Below are 21,044 nucleotides of genomic sequence, written 5' to 3'. Positions count from 1 at the left end.
TCTGATTCCAGCATCCTCAGTAATTTGCTTTTAGCAGATAGACGAGGCTGACCAATTGAATTCTTATAGGTGTTATCTAGCAGCGATCAATAACAGTCCATCCACCTAAAATCACAGATGGCGTGTAAGATGCAGCTTTAATGAGGCATGAATGGCTGTAATTGTGAAACACAAAGGACATCGGGAAATGATCAATGAAATCCTTGGGCCAGCAAACAGCTACCTCACTTAAGAGAATACAAAGAGTGGCATGAGTGAATTGGATCAACCAACCAGCACCAGTTTTAAATAGATTGGGATCGGCAATATGGGGAACCTTTGACGATCATTTCTGGCCTCTGCTCCCCACAGTGTGGAGCGTCACCCAGGGGCTAAACATCTAATTAAGCCCACACATATATTATTTTTCATTTTATCCATCATTCATGTAAAATCATGCCCAAACGTTTGCTCTCCCAGAAAGTGAGACAGCAGAACAGGAGTACAGAAGTGTAAGATTATCATTCTGTGCCATGCATACTTTACAAGAATAAGAATCTTTATTGTCACAAGTCAGCTTACATTAATACTGCAATGAAGTTACTGTGAAAAGCTCCTAGTTGCCACATTCCGGCGCCTGTTCGGGTGCACAGAGGAAGAATTAAAAATGTCTAAATTATCGAACAGCATGGGCGGGAGTCTCCGATCCTGCGCTGGGTTGGAGAATCGCTGGGGGGGGGGGCACGAATACCGCCACGCCGGGCCACTGATTGTCCGGCCACCAGAGAATCGGCGGCGCAATCGGCATGGCGCTGGTCAGGCCGCCCCGGCGATTCTCCACACTCAGCAGGCATTGCGCCTGCCGGTGTCGTTCGCGTGTGGTCCTACCCGGTGGGACCTCGCCATTCTGGCTGCGGGGGACGTCCTGGGGGTGGGGGGAAGGGGGGGGGGAGGGGGATCTGACTCCAGGGGGAGCTTCCACGGTGGCCAGGCCCGCGATCGGGGGCTACCGATTGGCGGGCGGGCTAATTCCGAGGGGGGGGGGGCGCTATGTTCCTCTGCACCGGGTCCCTGTCAGTCTCCGCCATGTTGCGAGAGGACCGTCACGGACCCACGCCTGTCTTGCTGGGGCCCGTATCGGCAGCTGGAGCTGCGTGAAGCACTCCAGTACCGTGTGGGTTGGGGGAAAATTGCTGCTCCTAGCGGCTAGATGACGGAGAATTCCGCCCCATGTCATTTGCAACATGGAAACCAGAGCATCCAGAGTAAACACACACAGACATGGGAAGAACTTATAGTCCCCGCACAGACAGTGACCCAAACCGGGAATCGAACCTGAAATCCTGTCACTGTGAAGCCATAATGCTAACCACTATGCTACCGTGCTGCTCATGGAAGCCAATTAATACAAAGGTGCCCAAACATACAAAATTGATGGGCAGGAAAAGACCAGCTGATCTGTCAAGCCTGCCTCCACACACCATGATGACTAAATCACCTTGAGTATACACTTCATACCTTCCCCTTCCCCCCCCCCACTCACTATAGCCATGTGGTCTATAATAGTTAACCTAGTGAGGTCTATAAACGTCCTCACTTGCTGCTCACTGTTTTGAGTGTTTTGTGCTGTATTTGAATGAAGGGTTAGCTCTTCAACATTTTATATCATCCACCTGCATGCAGGAGGCGACCAGTGCCTTTGGTGTCACAATATCCTCAAATATGAGAAATCTTTCATTGTTGTACTTTCTTGAACAACACATTTACTGAAGCTGCACTAAATATGGGGGTCTGACGATTCAGCACATTTGTTTGCGTTGCGCTGCAGTTGAAGGGAAAGGGATACAAGAGTGAAAAAAAAGCAGGCACCATTGAATTTGCCACTTAGCTAATAGTGAATTTACAAACAGTGGCATTCCTACATCAAGTTAATCCACTTATATTATGAAAAAGTTTCACCATGTCATCCGTCCGCCAGCCCAATGTTTCCATCCCCTACCTGGCCTGACATCCAAACTGGAAAATCCATATCATGCTCACAGGAAAAAGATGCCAACAATTCAGCATGAAGTACAGTCGGTGTAGAATCCAACAGGCGAGAGACACTCATAGGATGCAAAAAAAGCGGTTTATTCAGATACACTACAAAAATCTCATGCCCCAAAGCATCACCCTCCACCCAGGAGACGGGATTCTCCGACCCCCCGCCGGGTCGGAGAATCGCTGGGGGCCGGCGTCAATCCCACCCCGCCGTGTCCCGAATTTTCGCCACCAGAGATTCAGCGGGGGCGGGAATCGCGCCGCACCGGTCGGCGGCCCCACCCCGGCGATTCTCCGGCCCGCGATGGGCCGAAGTCCTGCCGCTGTCAACCCTCTCCCGCCGGTGTGGATCAAACCACCTACCTTACTGGCGGGAGCAGGCAACGCGGGCAGGCTCTGGGGTCCTGTGGGGGGGGGCGATCTGACCCCGGGGGGGTGCCCCCACGGTGGCCTGGCCCCCATTTGGGGCCCACTGATCGGCGGGCGGGCCTGTGCCATGGGGGCACCCTTTTCCTTCTGCCTTCGCATTGGTCTTCACCATGGCGGAGGCGGAAGTGACCCCCTCCCCTGTGCATGCACGGGGATGACGTCAGTACCCACTGACGCTCCGGCACATGCGCGGACTTACGCCGGCCGGCGAAGTCATTTTGGCCCCGGCTAGCATGGCGCGAAAGGACGACCACGCCAGCCAGCAGAGCACCAACCACTCCAGCGCGGGCCTAGCCCCTCAAGGTGAGGGCTTGGCTTCGAAATGTGCAGAGACTTCCACACCTTTGGGGCAGCCCGATGCCAGAGTGGTTTACGCCACTCCATCACGCCGGGACACCCCGCCCCGCCAGGTCAGGGAGAATCCCGGCCCGGCTCTTATTTTTATACTGTGCAGTCTTACCGACTGAGGGGAAACTCCACCACCCCCCCCGCCCCTCCCCCCCCAATTAGTAGGGGAGTTCTTACTCGTTATGATTTAATTGGAATCGGATGGTGCACACTCCCTTACTTCCCAGGAGGTCATAACACCAGGCCCACTCCATTGATCAAATGAGCACTTCTATGGCTATTAGGATGGCTGCTAAACAATGAGAAAAGTCAGACAGATGTAGTTGTGGGAGCCCTCCTGGATTCAAATCAAGTCCATGTATTTTCAGTTGAGAAAGTGCCTGTATCTGACTATTGCTTCAATCTTTGGTATGCTTAATGAATGCCTAAATGAATAAATACACTTGCACTTCCCCATGAATCCTACTCCTTTTGACAAAAGTAGACAATTAAAAAAGACAAATATTGAAAACGTTGTCATGTTAATGTTGTGACTGCTATAGTGAAATAAAGGCACCAATTTCACAGAAAGGACAGTGCAAACACACTGTGGGTTCATTTATTAATTCTAGATATATACATGGACAGAAAGCCTGAGGAGGAACTGCAGAGCTGTGTTCTGCTCCAAGCCGAATTGAAACTGAGGCTGCATCACATGACTCACTTACCTTAAAATGATGACATGTATCCATGAAAGGTACATCACAACAATTAGTATATAAACTGAACTGCAGTGATGCATGGTAAATGTCCGATATTATATCCTGATCAACTCTAAATTAGAGGAGTAAAATTGGCTGAAAGTGCTTATTTCATCTATTTTTATTTGAGATAGTAGGTCAGAATATTGAATACATCAACTGTCTGTCCCTCATTTACTGGGTACAAAACCACATTGGAAATGCTTTTCAAATGGCAGTTAAAACGAGTGGCATGTGCAGTGCTCATGTATAATGCTGTTTATAACAATTAAAGCATATTATGTAATTCTTGATAATTAATTGCCACATTAATAGTGAATTACAGTTGAGGTACTTTGTACAATTTCATCCTTTCCTTTAATTTTGCTTAAAATACAGCAGAGGACATTATTGAGTTTGTTGCCTTTAGAGAGCTACTAAATCTCCTGGGAAGCTGAATCTCCATTAGTAGAATTACAATCATAAATCCGGAGAGTGTTCAGCATCAATTGTAAAAACAAATTCAGCTCCCTCGCCCTCTCATCTTTCAAAGACATGACTTCCAGAAACCACGTTACCTATTGCTGTTCAAGCAAACTTTCACAAGATCATCAAAATAGGCATCATTGCTGTTATTCATTATTTTGAATCTGTGCTTGGAACGTCATATATTCTTAGTATTTAAAATCCCTCCTTAAGTAGCCTCCATTTGATTTTTGAAAAATATGAAAATTAAACTGGTTTCTAATCATGACATTTTGTCTTTATCCCTGTTGTGTAATATATCATCTGATTCAATTGTTATAATACATGCAAGCAATATTTCTTGATGACATTTTACCATCAGTACGCAACATTTGATTGCACTCTGCATCACACAACCAGCTCCAGGGATCTCGCTGAGTGTGGGGTTTCAAGTAACTGCAGCACTCTAGTGGGGCTGGAATTTAAGTGGGGTAAAGTGATGTCAGTTTTTCCTCCCATTGAGTTTCATGCTGTGTTCCTGCCAGAGATCCGATTGGTAACAGCCCACACTAAATTGATATGGCAGGCAGCCTTTGGCTTCAACCTTCCCAACCATCTGGCACGGAGTGGAGACCTTGGCACCTTTGGCTACTAGCCTGATTTACTCCCATATTTACAGCGTGTTTCTTAGTGTGAAGATTGTGAAGCAAAATCATGAACCACTCCTTAATTTATATACACAGAGAATAAAGCAGAAACTTAGGAACATAGGAATTAGGAGCAGAAGTAGGCACTTCAACCCTTCAAGCCTGCTCCGCCATTGAATCTGAACTCTTCCTTACCTCAAATCCAACTCCCTACTATCTCCCCATATCCCTTTAGCCCATTTTAAAAAGTCAGAAATATATCTATCTCCCTCCTGAAACCATTTAATGATTCGGACTCCACCGGACTATGGGGTAGGGAATCCCACAAATTCACCATCCTCTGCGAGAAATAGTGCCTCCTCATCTGAGCTTTAAATCTACCAGCCTGTAACCTTCGGTTTTCTTTTGTGTTTGTTGTTAAAATCTACTGAAATTTCCAAAATATTTGATCTGTTAAATTTAATATGTCGGCAATAACAATGCTCATTTAAAATGGAACTCATTTTCAATTGCTGTTCATTGTATCAATTCTGTTCCATTCAGTCTTGACTTTAATTACAAGTTTCTTTTCAGACATGGGGGGGGGCAGGATTCTCCAAAATGGAGGCGTAGTGGCCGCGCTGTCGTGAACAGCGTCGCATTTCACGACGGTGCGAAATGGGCGCGGGCACTACCGATTCTGGCCCCTATAGGGGGCCGCTCCAGCCTCCCTTCCCGGTGCCAACTGAGCGCCGCGCCAACCCGCGCATGCGCGGGGGACTTACTCATCGTGCCGGCCCCGACGCAACATGGTGATGGGGTTCACGGGCCAGCCACGTAACAAAATAGGGCTGGGGCTGGAGAGGCTGGCCCGCCGATTGGTGGGCCCCCGATCGCAGGTCAGACCCCATCGGAGCCCCCTCCAGTGAAGGAGAGCCCCCCGACAGGCCACCCCCCGACCCTATGCGCAGAGTTCCCATCGGCTGCAAGCAGGCATGGACGGCGCCGGCAGGACTCTGCCGTTTCCGCGCGGCCGTTCAGCCCATCAAGGCTGGAGAATCGGCGGCCCGGCTGCGGACAGCAGCCCGCGACCGACGCTGCGCCAAACGCGCCGGCGCAAATGGCACCAATTCTCCGCTCCTCGGAGAATCACGTGTCTGCATCGGGGTGGCGTGGCGTGGTTGCGTCGATCTCCGGCCCAGGGCTCGGAGAATCCTGCCCGGGGAGTGTGAAGATACTGTTGTTTCACTTGGCACACATAGTGGCGCACAAGGCAGAATTTCATCTGTTCTCACGATAGGTTTTTACCTGTAATAGGTCGCTAGCCATCAACAGAGTTTTCTAACTTGACCGTTGACACTCCACACCAAGCAAGGCTGACTAGGAGTTTCTCCCACTCCGAGCACCTGCCGTTGGTGTGTTGGAAGAATTTTTCAGCTTGGTACTCGACCTGTTGGTCGTGGCATGAACACACGTTCCTTGGCCATTAAAATAGAAGTGTTAGAGTGGGATTCGAACCCGGAGCTTTTGGCTCAGAGGCAGGGATGTTACCCATGTTGCCACAAGACTTCCTCAGGACATGAAGAGGGGGGGCAGATAATTTGGTCAGCTTATGTACACCTTCTGAAAGGTTTTATTGTTTCTTTATCCCCAATACCTCAATGAAATACCTTATTTGCTTTCTTGTATACACCTGAAATGCATTAGCCAGAAATAAATTATAATGTTTGGTTAATCTTGACCAATTGCAGAAGTATTGGAAAACAAGGAAACAAGTGAATAAATTTGTGTAATCATTTCATTCTCCTTCTTTCGATTAAAAGATCCAGAGACACAGAGAAAAAGAACTGTTCAGAATATTGTAGATCTTCGCCAGAACCTGGAAGACACCATGTCTAGCCTGAGGGGATCTCAGATAACCCACAGGTATGTGTTAAATTTGTCTTGACAAATATGTTATCAAAAAAAAAGAAAATTGTGTTGTGTGTGTTGCTGTCTGATTGTACTTATTTTTGACTTCCTCACCAAGGTTAGTAACGCTTACAAATTGGTACTATATTACCAGAGGGTCAAGGTAAATATTTGCCAAAGTTTATTTTCATAACACATGTTTCCTTCAGATATTTCAATCCCAAATCATGCATGACCACATACTGGATGATGAGAGACCAAGGCATATTTTATTTCCTTTTTTAAAAAATATTTTTATTGAACATTTTTAATGAATACAGAGCAATAAACTAAAGAAAACACACCCTTAAACAAAGACACTAACCCCCTCCCCCAACAGCTGATGGTGATTGGCTCTTTATAAAACATAATGAAAGGACACCATCTTTCATACCTCTATGCTCGATTCCTGGCTCGGGTCATTGTGCGGAATCTGCATATTCTCCCCATGTCAGCATGGGTTTCCTCCGGGTGCTCCAGTTTCCTCCCACAGTCGAAAGATGTGCAGGTTAGGTAGATTGGCCATGATAAATTGCTCAGTGTCCAAAAAATAATGGTTAATTGTATCTTAGCTGGGGTTACTGGGTTACAGGGATAGGGTGGGCTGATGTAGGGTGCTCTTTCCAAGGGCCAGTGCAGAGTTGATGGGCCTTCTTTTGCACTGTACATTCTATCTAATTCCATCCCCGATTCCTCTCCCTCCCCGATTTGACCTTGGGATGCAGTACCCTCTGCCATTTTCCTCCCGTAAATTCCTGAGGTGCTCCCATCCTCCATCCCCGTGGGCAGCATGGTAGCATTGTGGATAGCACAATTGCTTCACAGCTCCAGGGTCCCAGGTTCGATTCCGGCTAGGGTCATGTCTGTGCAGAGTCTGCACATCCTCCCCGTGTGTGCGTGGGTTTCCTCCGGGTGCTCCGGTTTCCTCCCACAGTCCAAAAATGTGCAGGTTAGGTCGATTGGCGATAATAAATTGCCCTTAGTTTCCAAAATTGCCCTTAGTGTTGGGTGGGGTTACTACGTTATGGGGATAGGTCGGAGGTGTTGACCTTGGGTAGGGTGCTCTTTCCAAGAGCCAGTGCAGACTCGATGGGCCGTATGGCCTCCTTCTGCACTGTAAATTCTATGATCTATGAGAACCCTCTGCAACAATGAGACAGATGGCACTACCAGAAATGACGAGAAGACCTTCCTCACAAAGTTCCTCACCTGCAGATACCAAAAGTCCTCCGACTGTGAAAGGTCAAATTTCCTGATAGCTCCTCTAGACTTGCAAATCGCCCCTCCAGGTACAAGTCCCCCAAAACCTTCCACCCCCTTATTCTCCCAGCCTTTACCTGGCATCCAATCATGCCGGCTCAAACATGTGGTTCTGATAGATCGGCGCCAGCTTTGACATCCTACATAATTTTAAATGCTGCCGGAATAGCCGCCATATTTTCAACATCGCGACCACCACTGGGTTACCCAAAAACTTTCCTGGAGAGAATGCAAGCAGGGCAGTCCCTAGCACCCGCAACCCCGATCCCCGACATGAACCCAATTCCAACCTCACCCAAATTGCCTCCTGGTCCCCATAACAGTTCAACACCTTCTCCACATTCGCGACCCAATAATAAAAGATCAGGCTTGGCAACGAGCCCCAGATTGCCAGTCCTTCTGCAGGACTGTGTGCCGAATCCTAGCAACCTTACCTACCCAAATAAAGGACAAAATCAGTCTCTCTATTACCACAAAAAACCGCTTTTGGCAAAATCAAACGGCAACCATTGGAATAGGAACAGGTACCGTGGAAGAATGTTCACCTTGCAGCCTGCACTCAGCCTGCCAAGGACAGAGGGAGGCTATGCCACCTCTGTAGGTCAGCCTTAACCCTACCCACCAGACTTGTATAGTTTAATTTTTGTAGCGAGTCCAATCCCACGTTACCTGCACCCGTATGTACAGAGTGGGGAGGACAATTACAGTCAGAATGAACCTCAAGCGAGAGGCGGCACAGTGGCACGGTAGTTAGCAGTACTGCCTCACAGTGCCAGGGTCCCGGGTCCAATTCCAACCTTGGGTGATTGTGGGGAGTTTGCACTTCCTCCCCGTGTCTGCGTGGGTTTCCTCCGGGTGCACTGGTTTCCTCACACAGTCCAAAGATATGCAGGTTGGATGGATTGGCCATGCTAAATTGCCCCTTAGTGTCCAAAATGTTAGGTGGGGTTACTAGGTTACGGGGACAGGGTGGAGGTGTGGGCTTAATAAGGTGCTCTTTCCAAGGGCTGGTGCAGAGTCAATGGGCCGAATGGCCTCCTACTGCACTGTAAATTCTATGATGTACAGTAATAAGTCATCAGCATACAGGGACACGCTGTGCTCCATCTCCCCTCCCCCACCACCCCACCCCCCTCCCCATCACTATCCCCTGCCACCCCCCAAATTCTTCAATGCGATTGCTAAAGGCACAATCAACAACGCAAATAAGAGAGGCGACAGAGGGCACACCAACCTTGTTCACCTCATACTATTTGTGCAAACACAACGTTAGGTTCCCTGTACAACAACTTCACCCACGACACAAACCTGGGCCCAATCCCAAACCTCGCCAACAGCGCACACAAATAGTTCCACTTTACCCTGTCGAAGGTGTTTTCTGCATCCAGCTCCACAATGACCTCCTGCAACACCTCCTCCGGCGGGGAAAGAACCACAGTTAACAGACGCTGCACATTAGTGGACAACTACCTACCCTTCACAAAACCTGTTTGATCCACCCCAACAATGCTCGGGAGGCATTCCTCCAATCTGAGCACCAGCACCTTCACCAGGATCTTAGCATCGACATTCAATCTTGTCACAAGTAGGCTTACATTTACACTGCAATGAAGTGAAAAGCCCCCAGTCACCACACTTCGGTGCCTGTTTGGGTACAATGAGGGAGAATTCAGAATGTCCAAATCACCTAACAGCGCATCTTTCGGGATGTGGGAGGAAACTGGAGCACCCGGAGGAAACCCACGCAAGACCACATCCAAGCTGGCACCTAGCCCCACCCATCAGATGGGACAAAGAACACACCTCAGTCACTGCCAGCAACCTACCCCTCCCTCCATCCCCTACCTCAAAAAACCCTGAATTGCTTCCTCTGGAAACTACTACTTTCTCCATCATCCCCATCCTCCCACCATTCACACCTTCTCTGCGCACCAAAACCTGCACAAACAGGATTGGCAGGCAGCAACCCCTCCCTCACCATAGTCCTGTTCATGAGCGATCTGCAGTTTACCAGCAGGGTAGCACCTTTGCAAGAGTTCGCCTCACTTAATAACCAACAAAAACCCTCTACACCCACCTTGTACCTTGAAAGCCTATTCCACACCGCCCTTACATTCCATTTTCATATACCCATACCAACCCCTAAAACAACAAAAGACAAAGGAGAGAAGCAACCTCATTTTCTATGAATACTCCCAAAATACTTTTCAATTAACAATTCACAATACCATAGTACAAAATAAATAACAAAACACAAATAAAATAACAAAAATACAAGACACATAACCCTTTCTAAAAGAAATCCCACTTCCACCATTTTGAGTTCTGTCCAAGTTCCTCTGCCTTCATGAACGACTTCGCCATCTCAAAGAAGTGATCCCTAGAGTTGTGCGTGACCCTCTGCTGGGTAGACCACTCCAAAATGCACTCCGCTTTTGTAGAGAGCTGCCTTTGTGCTATTGAATGCCCCCCGCCTTCTCACCAGCTCCACCGTGACATCCTGGTATATCCAAATACCACTACCTTCCCACCTCACCTCATGGTTCTGCTTAGCCCATTGCAGCAACATCTCCTTCATCTGGTAGCTGTGAAAGCAGATTATCACATCTCTAGGTAGCCCGTTAGCCGTTGGCATTGGCAAGAGCGACCAATGTGCCTTATCCAGCTTGATGGGGGAAGATTCAGCTCCCTCCCCCAACATTTTCCCAAATATTGTTGAAAAGTATTCCATCAGTACCGGGCCCTCCACACCCTCAGGCAGCTGACGATCCGCAAATTCAGCCGTCGGGACCAGTTTTCCAGGTCCTTGACCTTTGTTGTCAGTCCCTTTATTCCTGTCTTGCACCTTCAACAGCTCGACCTCCAGAAATGCGAGCTGGTCACTGTACCTCAACAGAGCCACCTCCACCCCCTTCAACACCTCGCCATGCTCCCGCACAGTCTCCAATGTGCTTCCAACCTCTTCCTTTATCAGGTCCAACGAGTCCTCCACCGAACGCCTTAAACCGTCCAGCATTTCCCTCCCAAGCCGCTCAAAACGTTTACTGAACTGAGTTTCAATCTCAGCCACCATCACTTCCGCCAGCGAATCCATCATTACTAAAGCAGCCCCACCCGGAGCCCACCGCTGGCATCTTTCCTCCCACAGCCCTCCTCACTGAATTCTACCCTGCCGGCGGAAACACTCTCGCCCTTCTTCAAAATATTCCTTTTGTCCTTAGACATATTCTAGTAACCAACTTTCAATTGGGACAGTTTTCCATGTGAGTTCTCCACAAAAAACAGGTGAAAAAGGCCAAAAACCAAGGACTCTGGCGGGAGCACCCCAATGTGCGGCCTCCTCTTATATGCCGCCACCTGAAATTCCTGGCATATTTAATTTCCTTAAGCTTTAAAAAACCTTCACACAACAATGGTGAAATGTTCACTGTTTGTCAGTAAATCCACTTGGGAAGCAATGAAGAACTGTCTGTTTGTCTTTGGAAAATGCATGTGCCGAATTGATTTATTCTCTATTTGGTTAATTCAAAGCTGCCATATTGCTATATTTACTTGTTGTCACCTTGTTATTATGTGTGTCTCTGACTGTGATCATAGATCATGGACGGGATTTTCTGCAGTTTGCTGTGTGTTTTGCAGCAGTTGAGGTAGCCTGTCATTGGCTGGTGGCGGGATCTTCTCAACCTGCCATTGTCAATGGGGTTTCCCGTTAAAGGCATCCCTCACCGCCAGGAAATCCACAGCATGGCCACGGACTCTCCTATTTTTAATAGATTACTAGGTTCACCAGCTAGAAAAGCAGGATTAACTCCACAGAATTGGAGAAGAGGTAAGAGGTTAACTAATGCACATTGCACAAAGGCATAAGAGCTGCCCTTCCACACGTTACAACTTGTTCTGCTACATCTGACAATATTACCTCATGGCAACACTGCTACATCATACCTCCCTAACTTAGTAGACTATCTTTCGCATCTGAGCAGGATGCAACAAGGTGGGATCTTCATTAGTTCAAACAAAGGACTGTCAACTGAAATAGCTAGTGTGTATGTTTAATCTCCAAACACCACAAACCAGTTCCTTTATTATTTACCAATGATATTATCAAGTTTTGCTTTCTCAAGCAGCCTCACTGACACATAAAGGTGTCATTTTTAGTGAACAAACTTAAGGTTTTCGTCACATGGAGATATTTATTTTGCTAACATTCAATTACCAACATCAGTGGCTAAGAAGCCCCATTCCACTTCATGCATGTTTACAGCTTTACTGACTGATTCAGTCCAGTTTGTGACAAAATCTTTGCATGGGAAATGTGCTAAATAACTATGGAGGTGAAGTGATTTAAAATGACTATTATTCGCTGAATCTCTTTGTGCCTGCATTCAGAAGGAATGTACATGAGCATCACAAACATTAAATCATTTGCAGTCTGAATGATTGCGGTATCCTCTTGCTGTCATGCACTGTCAACTGCCGAAAGCTTCTTATAATAGCATCACATGCCATAATTTCTTTGCAGAAGCAATAAAAAGTGATCTTTCAGCTTTTTTCAATGTTCTTGCATATTAATCTCCATGCAGAATGCTTTTAGACAGAAGTAGGCTGTGCTCATGTTGTAATAAATGGATTTGCATGTGAGAGATGTTCTGCTGCTGTCTCATATTGATTTGGTCAGTGCGAGGATAATTGGAGTCTGATTTGTTGGTCATGGGAACCGGCTTTGTATGAGGCTCTGGGAGTAAGCTGCCTGTGCTCCAATATGACTAAATCTGTGCCATACCCCATTAATTTCCAAACACAAACTGATCATCCCATTGATTAAAAAAGCTAGGTAGATACTTAAATATATTAAATTATTATATTTTGGGCTGTTCATTGGGTGCTGGTCAATCTCAGTAGACTTTGGCTCGACTATGTTGCAGGGTAAGAAAGGGAACACCATTCCAATTCATTCAACGATCATTGTCATAACTCGCATATGGAGAATTGTGGAAACAAGCATTAGAATACAACAGACCCCTGTGCAACTGTTCTCATAGTCATAGAGCCATTGGGTATTACAGCACAGAAAGAAGCCCTTTGGCACATCGTGTCTGTGCTGGCCACCAAGTGCCTGTCTATTCCAGCTCTAGGTCCACAGCCTTGTAAGCTATGGCATTTCAAGCGGTCATCTAAATGCTTCTCAAATGTTGTGAGAGTTCCCATCTCTCTTTCAGGCAGTGAGATCCTGATTCCCACTACCTTCTGGGTGAAAAAGTTTTTCCTCAAATCCTCTCTAAATCTCCTGCCCATTACCTTAAATCTATGCCCTGTGGTTATTCGCCCTCAACAAAGGAAGAAAGTTTACTCCTATCTACCCTATCTATGTCCTTCTACCTAAAAATCTAGAGCAGGACTTCCGGTTGCGGCTATGACTAGCTAAGCCGCACATTTGGAAGCTCCTGCAACAAAGGTGTTTTTGGGCCAATTGGAGGGCCCCAACGGCGCTGAAAAAACGAATCCCGGTGGGGGAAGGTCCCCTGAGGAGAACTAGACCGATTTTATGGTCGGTACCCGGAGTGGAGCGGCAAGAAAAACGGCAGCAGCTCCCCAAAAAAAGCGGGGGAAGAAAATCAAAATGGCGGCCGGCGGTGCACCGGAGGAGTGGAAGAAATGGGCGGAGGAGCAGCAGGCCGCTCTCCTCCGTTTTTTCACGGAGATGAAAGTGGAACTCTTAGAGTCCATGAACGCGACGGCCACCAGGTTGGTGGGAGCCCAGGCGATCCAAGAGGCGTCGATTAAAGATCTGCAGCAGGAGATGGCCGCGAGGGAGGAGGAGGCCACAGTCATCGGGGCAAAGGTGGAGGTGCACGAGGCACTCCACATGAAGTGGCAGAGCCGCTTCGAGGAGCTGGACACTCGGATGAGGAGGAAAAATTTGAGGATCCTGGGCCTGGAAGAAGGCCTGGAGGGGTCGGATCTCCCGGGATATGTGGCGGAGATGTTGAGCTCCCTGATGGGGGAAGGGGCCGGTCCGGCGCCCCTGGAATTGGAAGAGGCATACCGGGTCATGGCCAGGAGGCCTAGGGCAAACGAGCCCCCGAGGGCGGTGCTGGTGCGGTTCCAGCGGCTAAGTGATCGAGAGAAAGTCCTGAGGTGGGCTAAAAGGGAGAAAAGCAGCAAGTGGCAGAACTCGACGGTAAGGGTGTACCAGGACTGGAGTGCGGAGGTGGCAAAGCGGCGGGCCCGGTACAACCGGACAAAGGCGGTGCTACACGCGAAAAAGATCAAATTTGGAATGTTGCAACCGGCGCGCTTGTGGGTCACCTACAAGGACCAACATCATTATTTCGAGTCCCCAGAGGAGGCCTGGACCTTTGTACAAGAGGAAAAGTTGGACACGAACTAAAACCTGGGAGCACCGGCGGTCGTAGCCGCCGGGGGACTCTTGATTGTGCAAGTGGCCCTTTTCTTTTTCAGGCCAGGTCGGAACTGGGTAACAGTTTCGTGGAGTGTTTGGGGTGTTTTTTCTCGAACGGTTGACTTTTCTGAATATTTTGAAGGTTTCGAGTTGTTGGGTGTTTCTGTATATTTGTACTGTTGAAATCTCTATTGTGGGTCGTTGGCTTCTTATGGGGTGTTTTTTCCCGTTTCCAATTTCCCTTAGTTATTTACCCCTCTTACCCTTTTTCTTTGGGTGCTTGGGGGGGTTTGTTTGGTTCTTTTTTTTTTTTTCTTTCTTTTCGGGTTATGGTTATCTGCGGTTATTTATACTGTTTGATGGAGGGTGATGGTTGGGCACACTGTTAGTTGATAGTTAGTTAATTAATTTGTTATTTAAGTATGTAGTTAAGTATTTATGTATTTAGTTGCCATTGGGTATTTGTATCTATATCGTTAAGTTGGGGAGACGGGACGGGGGGGAGCGGGTTGATTATGCGGGTCTTTCTCGGGGGTGTTAAGGGGATCTTTCACGGGCGCAGATGGGGTGAACCGGGAGGAGTCGGAATGTGGCAGGAGCAGCCGGGTCAGCGGAGACCAGCTGACTCTCGGGAGTACGATGTGGGGTACATCGCGGCTAGGAGGGGTCCTAGCCAGGGGGGGGGGGGGGGGGGGGGGGAAGGGGGGGGGGACGGGGGGGGGACACCGGGTTGCTGCTAGAAAGACCAGGGACGAGAAGGGGAGAGCCGGGGGGGGTGGGGGGGGGGGGGGGCCATCGCTATGGGAAGCGGGTCAGAAAAGAAGGGATGACCCGGGGCGAGCAAGGGACAAGACATGGCTAATCGACAGGGAGTAGGGACGGGTCGCTCTGCGACCCGATTGATCACGTGGAACGTAAGGGGGCTGAATGGGCCGGTCAAAAGATCAAGGGTCTTCTCACACCTGAAGGGACTGAAGGCTGATGTAGCAATGCTGCAGGAGACTCATTTGAGGGTAGCAGATCAGGTCCGCCTGAGAAGGGGGTGGGTGGGACAGGTGTTCCACTCAGGCTTGGATATCAAGAACCGGGGGGTGGCGATTTTGGTGGGAAAGAGAGTGTCGTTTGTGGCGGCAGAGGTGGTGGCAGACAAGGAGGGCAGGTACGTGATGGTGAGGGGTAGGCTGCAGGGAGAGAGTGTGGTACTGGTAAATGTGTATGCCCCGAACTGGGACGACGCGGGTTTTATGAGGCGCCTGCTGGGCCTCATCCCGGGACTGGAGGCAGGGGGCCTGATCATGGGAGGGGACTTTAATACGGTGTTAGACCCTGGGCTGGATAGATCGAGTTCCAGGACGAATAGGAGGCCGGCAGCGGCAGAGGTGTTAAGGGGGTTCATGGAGCAGATGGGAGGGGTAGACCCATGGAGATTTGGTAGGCCTAGGGCGAGGGAGTATTCTTTTTTCTCCCACGTCCACAGAGTGTACTCTAGGATCGATTTTTTCGTATTGAACAGGGGGCTGATACCGAGAGTGCAGGACACGGAGTACTCGGCCATTGCGATATCGGACCATGCACCACATTGGGTGGACGTGGACATGGGGGAGGCGCGGGACCAACGCCCGTTGTGGCGCCTGGATGTAGGGCTGTTGGCGGACGAAGAGGTGTGCAGAAGGGTGAGAACGGGCATTGAGAACTATCTGGGTACGAATGACACAGGTGAGGTGCAGGTGGGGACGGTCTGGGAGGCCTTGAAAGCAGTGATTAGAGGAGAGCTGATCTCCATAAGGGCACACAGAGAGAGGAAGGAGAGGCAGGAAAGGGAGAGGCTGGTGGGGGAGCTCCTAGAAGTAGATAGGAAATATGCGGCGGCGCCAGAGGAGGGGCTATTAAGGGAGCGGCGTAGCTTGCAGGCCAGGTTCGACCTACTGACCACTAGGAAGGCGGAAATGCAGTGGAGAAGGGCGCAGGGTGCGGCGTATGAGTACGGGGAAAAGGCGAGCAGGATGCTGGCACACCAGCTTCGTAAGCGAGATGCAGCCAGAGAGATTGGGGGAGTGAGAGAGAGGGGTGGGGATGTAGTGCAGAAGGGGCAAGAGGTGAATAGGGTCTTTAGGGACTTCTATAGGGAATTGTATAGGTCTGAACCGCCGAAGAGGAGAGGGGGAATGAAGAACTTTCTCGACAAATTGGGGTTCCCAAAGGTACAGGAGGAGCTGGTGGAAGGGTTGGGGGCGCCGATAGAGCTGCAGGAGCTAATTAAAGGGATAGGCCAGATGCAGGCGGGGAAGGCGCCGGGGCCGGATGGGTTCCCGGTGGAGTTTTACAGGAAATTTGTGGACTTGGTGGGTCCAGTGCTGGTGCGAGCCTTCAATGAGGCGCGCGAGGGGGGGGTTCTGCCTCCAACAATGTCGCAGGCCCTGATCTCCTTGATTTTGAAGCGGGACAAGGACCCGGTCCAGTGCGGGTCCTACAGGCCTATCTCCCTCTTAAATGTAGATGCCAAGCTGTTAGCAAAGGTCCTGGCAACCAGGATAGAGGACTGTGTGCCAGGGGTAGTCCATGAAGACCAGACGGGGTTCGTGAAGGGACGCCAACTTAACACAAATGTCCGGAGATTGTTAAATGTGATTATGATGCCAGCAGTGGAAGGGGAGGCGGAGATAGTGGTAGCGCTGGACGCGGAGAAGGCATTTGACAGGGTGGAGTGGGAATACTTGTGGGAGACGTTGGAAAGGTTTGGGTTTGGGGAGGGATTTATCAAGTGGGTAAAACTGCTCTATTCAGCTCCGATGGCAAGTGTGGTAACAAACGGGAGGAGGTCAGAATATTTTGGGCTCCATCGAGGTACTAGGCAGGGATGTCCCCTATCTCCCTTACTCTTTGCATTAGCGATTGAGCCGTTGGCGATGGCACTGAGGGGTTCAGGGAGGTGGAGAGGACTGACAAGGGGAGGGGAGGAACATCGGGTCTCGCTCTATGCGGATGATTTGTTGTTGTATGTGGCAGACCCGGAGGGGGGAATGCCGGAGGTAATGGGGATACTAGCGGAGTTCGGGGACTTTTCGGGATATAAATTAAATCTGGGGAAAAGTGAGGTCTTTGTAATACACCCGGGAGACCAAGGGGAGGGAATTGGGAGGCTCCCCTTCAAAAGAGCAGTTAAAAGTTTTAGGTATTTGGGGGTGCAGGTGGCAAAGAACTGGGGGACCCTACACAAGTTGAACTTTTCCAGACTGGTGGAGCAGATGGAGGAGGAGTTTAAGAGGTGGGACATGGTGCCGCTGTCGCTAGCAGGGAGGGTGCAGTCAGTTAAAATGACGGTCCTCCCGAGGTTCTTGTTTTTGTTCCAGTGTCTGCCCATCTTCCTCCCCAGGGCCTTTTTCAAGAAGGTAACGAGTAGTATCATGGGGTATGTGTGGGCACATGGCACCCCGAGAGTTAGAAGGGTCTTTTTGGAGCGGAGTAGGGATAGTGGAGGGCTGGCGTTACCCAACCTTTCAGGATATTACTGGGCGGCAAATACATCGATGGTACGAAAGTGGATGATGGAAGGGGAGGGGGCAGCCTGGAAGCGCATGGAGAGGGCGTCCTGCGGCAACATAAGCTTAGGGGCACTGGTAACGGCACCATGGCCGCTCCCTCCCACGAGGTATACCACGAGCCCGGTGGTGGCGGCCACCCTCAAGATCTGGGGGCAGTGGAGGCGACACAGGGGGGAAGTGGGAGGTCTGATAGGGGCACCACTAAGAGGGAACCACAGATTTGCGCCGGGAAACACAGGAGGGGGATTCCAGAGCTGGCAGAGGGCGGGTATTAGACAACTGAGGGACTTGTTTATAGAGGGGAGGTTTGCGAGCCTGGGAGAGCTGGAGGAGAAATTTGGGCTCCCCCCGGGGAACACGTTCAGGTACCTCCAAGTGAAGGCATTTGCCAGACGACAGGTAGCGGGGTTCCCCGCGCTCCCCGACAGGGGGGTGAGTGATAGGGTGCTATCAGGGGTCTGGGTCGGGGAGGGGAAGATCTCGGACATCTATAAGATTATGCAGGAGGTGGAGGAGGTACCAGTAGAGGAGCTGAAAGATAAGTGGGAGTTAGAGCTGGGGGAACAGATAGAGGACGGGACATGGGCAGACGCCCTGGAGAGGGTTAACTCGTCGTCGTCATGTGCGAGACTAAGTCTCATTCAATTTAAGGTACTGCATAGAGCCCACATGACGGGGACAAGGATGAGTCGGTTTTTCGGGGGTGAAGACAGGTGTATTAGATGTTCGGGAAGCCCTGCGAATCATGCACATATGTTTTGGGCATGTCCGGCACTGGAGGAGTTCTGGAAGGGGGTGGCAGGGACGGTGTCGAGAGTGGTGGGGTCCAGGGTCAAGCCAGGATGGGGACTTGCGATCTTCGGGGTTGGGGTGGAACCGGGGGTACAGGAGGCGAGGGAGGCTGGAATATTAGCCTTTGCGTCCTTGGTGGCTCGGAGGAGGATCCTGATTCAGTGGAGGGACGAAAGGCCTCCGAGTGTTAACACCTGGTTAAACGACATGGCAAACTTCATCCAATTGGAAAGGATCAAATTCGCCCTGAGAGGGTCGGTGCAGGGGTTTTCCAGGCGGTGGCAACCCTTCCTAGACCTCTTGGATCAGAGATAGAAACTGAGGCCATGACAGCAGCAACCCGGGAGGGGAGGGGAGGGCGGGAGGGGGGGAGGGGGGGGGGGGGGGGGGACAACGACGAAGGAAGTACGGTGGCGGCGGTGGCACGGGCAAGGCCTGCCCGAGGACGCTGCTAGAAATGATAAGTTGGTCTGACTGTCGGTTCGCCGGCGGGGGGGGGGGGGGGGGGGGGGGACGCGCGGGTAGGGGGGGGGGATTCTTTTTCTTTTTCTTGTTAAGTAGGGGGGTTTGACTTTGTTTTGTTATAATTTAAATGTAAATGTAGGGGGGGTTAAAATGTTTGTATTTTGAAAAATTCAATAAAAATTATTCTAAAAAAAAAAAAAATCTAGAGCAATAACAACTAAATGTCTTCACTGTATGAAACAAAGAGAAAAAGGAGAGGCAGCAAAAAAGAGAAATAATGTATACAGCGACCAAATCTCTCTTTGTCATGATGTATTTATTTACTCAGATTAGGGTCAATCGGCTAATAAATTCTTCAAGCAAAATTAAAATGTTATTTCACTTCACCAAATGGCTTTCAGCACATTTGTATTTGCTAGATGCGACTATAACGTTTTATATTTTCATCATAAAGTCAAATGAGGCACATCAAACCAAACACATTGGGTGAGAAATTGCAATCATTTGTGCTCATTTATGTCTGTTAGACGTGCACTTAGAGTTCTAAAATGGCAATCTCAGGCACGTTTCTGGGGTGTATTACACTGGATACTATATTGGTCAGGGCATGCATGCGTAGTGAGCAGTCATTGGAAATACGCAGAAAAACCGAACATGACGTCAGTTGATATATGCAACACAGCTTTGACACCAGCGGTGCTATTTTGAAGCTCAATGCTCCAGCAAATGCCCTCTCTAAACTTCACACAGCTGAGCATGTGTTCAGCAGTAGACAGGACCCACCACCAGCACTATTTAAAAAGATCATCAACTGCATACAGTCTTGTCGCTGTTTGATTTATTTTTTCTGGACGTTGCTTGAATTCTCCAAGTGTTTGATGCTTTCCATTGATGTTCAAAGTTGCAAAAGTCAACAAGAAACTGGTGTGGCAGATGATGGAGCATGCGCTGACTTCAAGGCTTCTGAACAAACCAGTTGTTCTCAGACATACATAAATTAGTCAGCATTCCTCTGGGAATCAAGTATAACTTGGATAATGGACAGAGTGTATACAGGGCAAGATAAGCTGTTGAAGATGGAGGAGGAGGAGGAGGCGGAGAGGAGGGCTCTTAGCAGGAGGTCACATTGCTCAAGATATGCTGGGAGCAAGTCTTCTCCTGGAGTCTCAGCAAAAAATAATATACGAGACATCTGTGCTTCAGTAAGGACATCTCATAGAATCTGACATCCTTTTGTTGTCGAGATAGCTTAAGGGGGATCAGTCGGGGGCCATCTGCATTTAATTTTTTCCTTGCCAGATGTGGAACAAGCATGCAGCTTTGCTAAGATTCCTGTCTCCCGGTGATGCAGGGTACAAGTGGCTGCATGCAGATCACTTTACAGGTGCTGCATGTCAACTCTTAGTAAGTAAGTAAGTAAAGTTGCCATAGTCCCAGATGACCATAGGCTGATTTTTCCCTTTTGAGGGGGCGAGCTGACTGGTGGTGATGAAACCTGAGGACCAACATATCTTAGGCGAGATGCAAGGTGAAATGGCACGGCCTTCATGAATAATCTTCACGAATAATCTTCATAAATAATCTTCATGAATAATAGAGTTATGTTAGCTCTATTCTTTACTTGAAGCAAAAGGTATTTCACTGTCTCACTGGCCAGCTGGTGTGTGACCCTAGGCAGTAATTCATGAAGGTCAATTTCTAATATACTGGCAGCAGACTGGATGCCGAGTATGTTTTGTGGCAGTCCACTGAGTCAACTGCATTTGAACCAACGCAGGCAACTAAAGAGTGGCTCCAGGAAAACAAGAGCTATTTGCTACCCACATGGCTGATGGGTCTGTTGGATACTCCACAGTGTGTCCTCTTGACCACTATCTCTTTGCTCGTACTTCACTGCCCATCCAGGTTCACTTCCTGACTATCTGGAGTACTGTGTATAATTTTAGTCTCCTCACTGAAGGAGCGATATATTTGCATTGGATTAGTTCAAAGAAGGTTTATAGGCTGATTCCTGGCAAGAAGGGGT

The 21,044-nt window shown here is 49.3% G+C and overlaps 1 protein-coding gene across 4 annotated transcripts in view; it reads left to right on the top strand.

The window, feature by feature from the left end:
• The window catches only part of LOC119979037 (neuron navigator 1-like), an 806,372-nt gene that overhangs the window by 365,629 nt on the left and 419,699 nt on the right, over window positions 1-21,044 (top strand). For all 4 annotated transcript variants that reach the window (XM_038821010.1, XM_038821009.1, XM_038821014.1 and 1 more), the window contains one exon: window positions 6,430-6,532. In XM_038821010.1, the coding sequence (XP_038676938.1) occupies window positions 6,430-6,532 (103 nt within the window). The remainder of the gene's footprint in view (window positions 1-6,429; window positions 6,533-21,044) is intronic.

Source organism: Scyliorhinus canicula, chromosome 15 (assembly GCF_902713615.1).
Source record: "Scyliorhinus canicula chromosome 15, sScyCan1.1, whole genome shotgun sequence".
NCBI lineage: Eukaryota > Metazoa > Chordata > Chondrichthyes > Carcharhiniformes > Scyliorhinidae > Scyliorhinus > Scyliorhinus canicula.
The sequence above is the reverse complement of the archived record's forward strand: the minus strand, read 5'-3'. Positions and strand labels throughout refer to the sequence as shown.